A 10,000-nucleotide genomic window follows, 5' to 3' on the forward strand; every position below is an offset into this window, starting at 1 on the left:
AAGTGTTAAGGGAGAAATGTATGATGGGTACTTAATACCCTGGCCAAATTTTGTCATGATATGAGTACGCTAACTATATGTAAGGACAGAATGTGTGTATTTGTGTGAAAAAAGGAGCCTACTTTGAGCCTCCTTACTGTACCCCGATCGGGATACAATTCCACAGTTGTTGCCCACGCCGGACACAAAGTGCGTGTTTGTTTCTATTCTATGGTTGTTGAGAGAAACGTCTAAATACACAACCATACATGGCCCTGTGTGGTCGTACGTAACACGCGCTACTGAATTCCTGCTAAACGGGACGGAAGAGGCTACGAAATCTAGTTAACTCGGCATGTAGAATCGCAACTGTCCACTTAAGACAAAAAATGGTTGAATGAAGATGAATGAATCAGAATCAGTGAACGATCGAACGAACGAACGAACGAGTGAATGAATGGATGAATGAATGAACGAGCGAACAAACGAACGAACGAACGAACGAACGAACGAACGAACGAACGAACGAACGAACGAACGAACGAACGAACGAACGAACGAACGAACGAACGAACGAACGAACGAACGAACGAACGAACGAATGAATGAATGAATGAATGAATGCACGATGCCGAAATGAACTACTTGTAAACAGCATTTCCCCAAGCATCATCTTCACACTTATAAAGAGAGAAACAGGTAGCTAAAGAGAAAGTTGATAACTTTTCTTGATTTTTTATCGTAATTTAAGTTTATGAATATTTACCCCTTTGATATCTGCCTTCAATTTCTGTGGAGATGGCAAGGACGGGTCCATCTTGGTATAAATGTAACAAGCTTTTTTTGACAAAATCTTGACGACAGTCACCCTCTGAAAAGAAACGTAGACTTTTCATTACTTTTCTACTATACGTGTCACCACATAACTGTTATTTTGTGATCGATTTGCACCATCCAGGATACTCGACAATGTAGTCAACTGATTAGATCATTGTTTTGAAGGTGTAAAACGTTTATTAGGACTTCTATGTATTTGCAAAGGTGTTTTTTTTTGGAGATCATTGACCGAATAATTATATGCTGCCCAACTCCTAGGCTACAAAGTAGTATCAGACTCTTTAGAGCAAATGAAGTTTACACCGAAAAGAAACGAAAAGCCAGAGCGGAAACGACAAATCAAACTGATTAACCGTCGAAGATTTAGGAGCTTACCACTTGCTGGAAATCGGAGAGATGAAGCGATGAGCAAAAATGCAGTAGCGCTATATTTGGGATTTTAGAAAACAAATATACATAAAGTGGAAAATTTCTAGTAGAATTTTCCTTTTATTAAATCGATAACCAAGGAATCAACATCGAAAAACACACTTTCCAAAAGTAAGTGTTGATTACAGAAATCCTAACAATTAAAAAGTAAAGTAAAGCAAAGCAATCATATTTAACGTCGATAACTCGTAACAGTAATTCAACCGGCTGACAAACCTGAGGTCGACGGTGCGCTCATTTTACTCCCCCCTCTCCATCAGTGCTCCGTTTTACGGGTATTTAAAGCAACTTAGCTACACAGAACGGAACGAAGTCGAAACAAGGATGTCAGATTCTTATGTCGCCATAGGGGTAAACAAAATATACCCAAAACTATGCGCTATAAGTGCGCGTTCCTTTTATTCTGATCTTTATATCGTTTTTGGTTTTCGGTTTTCCGTTATTCCGGACCGTTTTCACATGACGTATCCTGAACTATCTTTCGGGAACTGAAATCTTCTTCAGATGCAAATAATATCTTTTTGTTTCAGAAAACCGATATGCCCGCCAATCACTGAAGTAAGAACATTGCAGAGCTTGAACATAGCTTGCCAAAACAATCCTAATTATTATTATTATTTTAAATTTTTACTCTGACACCGTGCTATCAGCTTGACCAGTCAAGACACTGAGCTCCTAGAAGGGTCTGGACACCACATGGCAATTTCATATTTTCATACCTGGAACCTCTTTCTTTTAAACACTTACCGTTTCAAAATCGTAATAAACGTCGGCAGCGGGAACATTCTTGGTATGAGCCGGAACTCGGAAAATCGTGACCTTTTGCTCGTCATCAATCTCAACTCCCTCATTCAATGCCGTTCCCTTTTCTATAATTTCCAAAATGTGATGATCAATCTTGAAAATAAAATATACAAGAAATCAATAGTTTGCCAATTTCTCATTCGCCTTTGTTCTTGTTGTCGCGGTTAGTTCTGGCAGTATCAATACAACAAACCTATTTATCAGGTGACGTCATGGTATACGCAGCATTTAAGTCGTATTGTACGCCGATGTCAGTTTTGAGACACTGTACCTCGAAAATGAACTAGTCTGTTGATTTTGTCCTTGAATCTCACCAAAATCAACTAACCGGAGAATTCTTTTCACAGGACAATAGGTATTTCACTGGATTATATGTATAAGAGTACTACTGGTAAGTAATATAGATGTGCTGGCAATTATTACAAGGAAATGTCATTCCATGATTTATTTTTATTTTTGTCAATATGCCATTACATGTAGATATAAGGTACGAAAAGATAAATAAATGGCTAAGAGAAGTGTGGCATATCCTTCTACATAAAATAAGACGAACAGAATGTTGTAGCCGTGGAGTTGTCTTTTTTCATGAATAACTTTTCAAGTTTTTTAGGGAGGATAGAAAAGATAAGCTGAAAACATTTATAAGAAGCATAACTAGAATAAACTCCTAATCTGCAAGCATAATGCAAGAGGCGTGGAAGATCTAGTAGATAAATCCTAGTTTTTGTCAGAAAACATATTCAGTATGCTAACAAAGCTTAGGTAGAAAAATAAGTAATGGAACAACCTACCTCTCCCTCTACGAAGGGTAAGAATGTTGGGAAACTCAGGCAGAATACGATGAGAAAAATGTTGCAGAACTAAGGCAACAACAACCTCGTTCCCAGGGTCTCTCTTCTCTGCCTCCATTGTCGTTGAGAGAAGACCCTGGTTCACGCTGGTCACGTGTCTCCCAGAATCTGGGAGGTTGGCGAAATGTGTGTTAGGGGATGGGTGGCAATGTAGGCTTTGTTGACATTGCAAAGAAGGGAATCAGCACGCAATTGATTTTGTGGCCAGATAACCATTGACAAAACGTTTACAGCAGTAGTTATGTACTACACATATGGAACCCGATGTGAAAGAAAAAAAGTTGTGGTCAAATCGATCAGACGCCACAGAAAATATCCTCACGTTATTCAAGTTTTCATCCGTGTGAAGGTCCGGATCAACGAAGAATGCTAATAGTTTGCGACAATTTTAAAGGAAAGAAAATTTTGTCTTGCAAGAAAACAAGCGAAACGGTTATCCATGGAAAACAAACATGTTCAGCGATCAGCCGGTGTGTTTTTATTTAAGTTCTCGAGTCACATATCGACCTCAAATCCATCAAATCAAATTGTATTAGCATGTGCTGGTATTTCATTTTGTTCTTTGATTTTCGTTTTTCTTTCGAAAGTTAAACAACGTGATTGCTAAGGTCGCAATCTTGTACAGCGAGTTGACAGTTTGACTTATGATATTTATATTTCAACAACTTCGTGTAAATTGCACCGCGCTTTAATAGCGTGTATATTTTTAGTCGCAGTAAAATAAAAGAGACATTTTTATCAAGCCAACGTAGTGTTTGGTGTATTCTTTTATGTTAGTGTTTGTTCTGAAGAAGCAACTTTGGCTACTAACGAAATTAATTTTTTTTAAAGCGAACGTCAATCGCCGCTCGACATTGAAGTCGTCTTGTCGATCACAAAAGATCTTGCTTTTAGTTTGACCGCTTTTGTGGGAATTCATCTCCTGTGGGAATATAACATCAGCTCTTTTGACCTTTTTATTTTAGAAATGCCTTGTTAAACGAATATTTTTTCGCCCAGGTGCGGTTGCGGGATCAAAATATAACGAAAACACTACCCTAGTGGAAAAATGTTTGTCGACGAGTGCCACGTGACCAGCGTGAACCAGGGTCTTCTCTCAACGACAATGGAGGCAGAGAATAGAGACCCTGGGAACGAGGTTGAGGCAACAACAAACCGGATTAGATCAGTTGTTTAACAAACACAAAACACGTGCAAGTTCAAACAAAGCAATAAAACAGCCGTACCTTTATGGCAAACAAATTCGTTTGAAACTGAGCACTTAACAAGAACCGATCAAAGCCAGGTGAAAGAACTTGAGGTAATTGTCAATGCAGTGGTTCTTCTCGCTATTTATTGCCTTATGGGAAGTCCGTTCATCCGTAATGCACCAGTCAGTTGAAACCCCCACCCCCCAGGTCCCGGGGAAGGGTGGGGGATTTGACATAGACCCTGGTCAAAAAGCATCAAGACTCCCACCCCTGAGACAGAAATTGAGATCAAATGCCCCTATCCTAGGGGTATGAAATTTAAAACAATCCAACATTTACTATGAAAAGAATTTCAAATGTTCTACTCTGGCTTTGTGAAGTTTGCATTTTAGTTACTGGTACAATGCTAATTTAACACACAATTTTTGTTCAACTATTAAATAAGGGCAAAGCACCCATATTTCATTATTCCTCAAGACCTTCTCATTACAAAACTGTCCGCGGCAACATTCAAAGTGAAATCAAAATTACGCTGCATATCACACATTCTAAATTTGCCTGCAGTTGGTTCAAGTCAAGTTTCGAGGAACCCAGGAATTCAGATTGAATATCATTTGCAGTGGATGGTGAAATTAAAGAATGATTTGCGTGGATTAAAGCACTCCCTCCACTCTGGGGCTCTTACCTTTCTCACGCTTTCCCCCATCTTTGGAAACTCGATTGCCAGTGCTTGCGCCTAATTCTACTCTTGGCCTACGCAGGGAAGGGACCCAACGTCAAAATCAGTCAAATACACCATCCCCAGGGAACAGATTGTTCTTCAAAAGCGCTTCAATGCCCCTATAATCCCTCACCTTTCCCCGGGACCTGTGGGGTTGGGTTTCAATTGACTAGTGTATAATTTCAACTTCTTGTATGACAGCGCGTTCGGAACCGCATCAACCCTCAGCATGAGTGATAGCTAAAAAAGCAAATCTTTCCCATTTGTTGAGACGGATGTTTACTCCGTTTAGACTGGTTTCAGTCTTGTGGACACATAAGTTTTCTTTCATAAGAAGATCTCTTCCGGCATGCGCTAAAACCTGAAACACCGAAACGAAACCACGGGAACAATCGAACATCGGAACGAAACCAGCGAAACAATCGAAACAGCCGCAAATTCAGTTTCCACCATAAAATATCTCCTCGAAATGCAAATACATTTCAGTAATCCAATAATTCAAAATGCGTTAAACTTCATCATAAATTTGTCGACTACTATTTTTGTTTAAGCCTGGTTTCACTTGCGACGCAAGCATAAGCACAAACGTGCTTATTTCACTGAGAAAATGGGGTTGACGCAAGCATAAGCACAAGCTCAAGGATCAACATTTTTCCTTTTCCTTGTGCTTCCGCTTATGCTTGCGTTCGCTTGCGTCATGTGAAAACGAAACGAAGCTTAAGCACAAGGAAATTTGTCGCGCCTGGCCAATAAAAGCACTCGTTCCAGATTCCCTGCGTCTGAACATTGGTGAACGAAATAGTGATTGCTGTGGTTGATTTTGATGCTTATGTCGAAGTTCGTTTTTACTAGCATAAGCTGCTTATTCTTGCATTGCGCTTGTGCTTGTGTCGCTAGTGAAAACCAGGCTTTAGTGTTTGCTTTGTTTCCAACGTCGTTTTCACGCCAAACGCTTCAAATTTTCAGGTTTCTCAAAGCCTTCGGTGATCGGATGTGCAGACCCTTAAGGTTGCGTGACATAGTTAATTTGAGGTTGTAAAACGAATAATAATAACAATAATAATAATAATAATAATAATAATAACAAAAAAAAAAAATAATAATAATAAATGAATCCTCTGGTTTCATTCTTTGTAAGGCTTAGGGAATCTGCAAGGATTGTGAATGAAGAACAACTGAAACAGGAAACTCGAAGCCACAAACCGCCGGATGTCGAGTGTCGGTGGCGTTATTAGGGACTTTAAGATAGTACACGACGGTAGACTAGGACGGTTAGATGAGTGTTATGTCACGCAAAATCCCCGTGACATTTGACCGTCGTGCTTCTAGGACGGTATGTTTTCGCCGGGTTTCTCGTCGTGGAATCTACGGTGAAAACGGTAGGAATTCATCCATACTTATTCGCACTATTTTAGTCTTTTCCTTTATTATGCATTGAAAACTGATCACCCAGTGGGTTAAATGTGTATTTGCTTGTGTTTGTCTTGATTTATCCATCGCTGAAATGAGAAAATCTAGCGAAAATTCTGAGTTCATTCAAAGACATCACTCGGCCACATCGCGGCTCAAACCAAAATTTGCTTGTTCTCAATGTAGCGTTATCCATAATCCACCATGACACAGGAGGAAAGCAGAAAAGAAAGGTAAAAGAGATAATTGTAGCCGCATTTTTTGTTTATGAACCAATTCCCTTAGCGGATTTACACTCGCTAGAATCCAAGGAATCTAAACAAAATGGTTCAAATTCCCAGTAAGGATAAAGAGGATTCACTGATTCGTATTCATGGTATAAAATAAGAAATTCCTCCTCGCTAATTGAACCTTCTGCAAAAGAAATTACAAGAGAATTTCTCGCCTCTTCAAAAGACATGTTTATTCCTCCGTCCTACGGTCGTGTTGGCCGAATCTTAAGTTAAAAATTTTCGCGCCTTTCTATCGTACTCGTCCAAAGTCTCCGGTATACGCATCCAACCGTCCCAGCCTACCGTTGTCGACTATCTTAAAGTCCCTATTAAGTCTGTTTCGACGGTTTTACTAAAGTTTTTATAGCTGTTTCGAGCGTTCCGGTAGCTTCGTTCGGTGTTTCGATTGTTTCGCTGGTTTCGTTTCGGTGGTTTCGTTCCGACGTTTCGGTAGTTTCGGCGGTTCCGGTTACTTCGGTGGTTTCCTTTCGGAGGTTTGGGTTTTAGTACATGCCAAAAAAAAATGACTTTACTTCGCTCATTTCTGTAAACATAGACCGGCATTGGCTGAGAAACTTAAAAACGGAATATTTTATAAACAATGTTGTACTTCAAGCCCTTCTAACTATTGTAGGGAAGCGTTATTCTTGTTTTTTAGTTTGTTACTTCCTTTCCAGCTTCACAACAGCTCCTTTGTTTCCTTGGAACTGAAGCGGTAAAAAAACCGGAAAAGCGTGGATACTATGCAAGATATTGACAAAGTTGCTTACTCTTAGCCGATGGAAGAAAAGGATGAGAAAGTAGCCAACGACACACGTGATTGGTTAAGTTCTAAACACGCTAGAGCTCCATCCTTTGCAGGCCTAATGAAATTTGAGGTTGTTAAGACCTTTGCGGTCCTGTACTTTTCAGATACAAGGGAACTGACCGAACGATGTTTTGTCACGTTTGGTCACTCGTAACGTCACGCGCAGCAAAACGATTGCAGCACACGTGTCTGACATAATTTCGGGTACCAGCGTAAGCTCTTGATCAGAGAGCATTGAAACTGATTCAATTCAGTTCATTTTGCTCTGACGAAGGGCTACAATCTCGGACAAAACCTGTTGAGACAAAGCCACATTTTTGGTACCCCAACAACTTATCTGATTGTTCCGCTTAAAAGCCGCCCTTTCCCCTCAGAAATTAGCCTGTTCCAGGCTCTCAGATAGTCGAGAAATCGAAAAGAACTGCGTGTGAAAAGCGATTGGGGGCTTGGGTCGAGGCGAGGCGGGAGGTCCAGGTCCCGCCTCGCCTCGACCCAAGCCCCCACTCGCTTTTCACGCAGTTCTTTTCGTTTTCTCGACTATCTGAGAGCCTGGAACAGGCTACTCAGAAATATACTGTAAAACATATGACAATACTCAGCAACATTGACTGAGGGGGGAGGGGAGTGGGAAGGGGAGAGGAAATAGGGGTGTGTGAAAATAAAGGTGAATCAATGAAAGTGTGACACTGTCTCAAAAGTTTAGTCCGAGATTGTAGCCCTCTAAACGTCAGCCGTTAGGTAGCTTGGAAACGACAACTGCCACGGCAACGAGAACGTCACAAATTTGCATATTTAGTGGGCAAAAGTAATAAGTTTGCACGCCCTGCAAGTGCGTTTATCATATTTGTCCATTTCTTTACCGTCGTCAGAAAAACAACAGCGTGAAATAGCCAAATTTCAGGTTTTATGAAGGACGTCAGCACTTGAGAATAAATTTTCCTTTTCTTCTCTAAATTTAGCGCCGTTCCAACCAGGGTGATGTTTGAGGAACTACCGCATCCTTATCATATTAAAAAGGTTGAATTAGTCACGAATTGATTACAATAAAGCGAATTTATAGCCTCAGGCGCGCCAGCGAAGCACCATGGGAAAGATTATTTTGGGAAATCTACACTTCCGTCCGTCCGCCGGTACAGACTGTCAGGGTGGAGGTGGGGAGGCAGGACAGACTCTGGGATGGGAGTGTTCGGACATTTTTCCTCGGTAGGAAATCACGTGGCAGCGTTGCATTGGCAACCCGCGTTTTTCTGGCGGGAAATCATTTCAGTGACGAGTCACGGAATAAAAAGCAGGAAAGAGCACGAGAGAAGAGGAGACGAAATTTGAGAAACTTAAACGAAGAAAGCCTCGAGAGAAGCCAAGGAAAGAGAACAATAGAAAATTTTAATGAAAATCAACATAAAGCTGAGAGAAATTGAGCGAGAGACAAACACTTATTTACAACGGTTACCTTGGTTTTCTTTCTCTAGATTGGAGGCGCGGTGACCTCATGGTTAGTGTGATCGACTTCGGATCGAGTGGTCCGGGTTCGGGTTCTTGCCGGGGACATTGTGTTGTGTTCTTGGGAAAGACACTTAACTCCCACGGTGCCTCTCTCCACCCAGGTGTATAAATGGGTACCGGAGAAATGCTAGGGGTAACCCTGCGATGGACTTGGCATCCCATCCAGGGAAGAGTAAAAAAAAAAAAAAACTTCTAGTCGCTTCATGCCACATAAACCGGGATCTTGGCTCTGATGGGCCACTTGGCTCGTAAACAGACTTTACTTCACTTTACTCATATGCCTCGCTGCCTCACATATTTTGTAAAACTAGCTAAAAAAGGAAGAAGGCCTGAAAACGTTTGCAGTTCCGTGTTGACAGGGATTCTGACATATTTCAACAATCACAATTATAGGCTTTTTGTGTGAAATGGGTGTCTGTTGTGAGCCGGCTTCGACTGTGAAATTGCAGCCGAGTAAGCGAATTTACGAGTTCGGATGTTTTGAGGAAAGTTAGTTTGAAACTAAACTGAACGCAGGGTTGTCGGAACAACAACAAGAAGATTTATTTCAAAAATGAACGTAGTTTCCACGAAGTAAAACTCTTCACAACACGTACTCGACAAACTTACACGGCCTCCGCCAACTTGAATAAACACAGCTTCTGTCACACTTGACTAAACACGGCCAACGCCAACTCTCTTCGCTTGTGAAAAACTAGTTAGAAAAACACTCCGCTCGGACTCGTCTACTTATATACTCTGACAATAAACTTCTAGAACTTTCTAAATTAGTAATCAATCTAATTATAGAAAGATTACAAAACACAGCGATTTAGAAACGCTTACGTACAAACCTAAATATAAACAAACTACGAACTCTCACGAAGCTTCTAGACAGTAACGCTAGTCACGCAACGCTATTTTTCGTAACACTACACTTTATTTAGGTTGACTCTTTGATTCGTTAATATTTTTGCTGGAGATAAACTAAGTATAAAGCCAGGATCCGAGCCAGGATCCGAGCCAGGATCCGAGCTAGGATCCGAGCCAGGATCCGAGCCAGGATTATAATGCTGCATAATAATAATTAGGTGAATGACATTGTTGCGAGTTCGATGTTTTAAAGTTGTAGGTATAGTTTGCAGTCTAATCAGAACGCAGTGTCAGAACACAACGAAGTTGTTTATTTCACACGAACGTAGTAATTCCACTCCGGA

General features: G+C 40.8%; 1 protein-coding gene and 1 long non-coding RNA gene across 2 annotated transcripts in view; one reads left to right on the top strand and one right to left on the bottom strand.

Moving 5' to 3' along the window:
- The window catches only part of LOC137994946 (uncharacterized), a 6,826-nt gene extending 1,950 nt beyond the window's left edge, over window positions 1-4,876 (bottom strand). The window contains exons 1-3 of the mRNA XM_068840527.1: window positions 4,776-4,876; window positions 1,993-2,142; window positions 746-850 (exon numbers count right to left, since the gene is read on the bottom strand). Of these exons, the coding sequence (XP_068696628.1) occupies window positions 746-850; window positions 1,993-2,142; window positions 4,776-4,796 (276 nt within the window). The 5' untranslated portion in view covers window positions 4,797-4,876. The remainder of the gene's footprint in view (window positions 1-745; window positions 851-1,992; window positions 2,143-4,775) is intronic.
- The window catches only part of LOC137997574 (uncharacterized), a 339,842-nt gene that overhangs the window by 231,952 nt on the left and 97,890 nt on the right, over window positions 1-10,000 (top strand). The gene's annotated exons all lie outside the window — the stretch shown is intronic.

This window comes from Montipora foliosa, chromosome 3, assembly GCF_036669935.1.
Source record: "Montipora foliosa isolate CH-2021 chromosome 3, ASM3666993v2, whole genome shotgun sequence".
Taxonomy (NCBI): Eukaryota; Metazoa; Cnidaria; class Anthozoa; order Scleractinia; family Acroporidae; genus Montipora; species Montipora foliosa.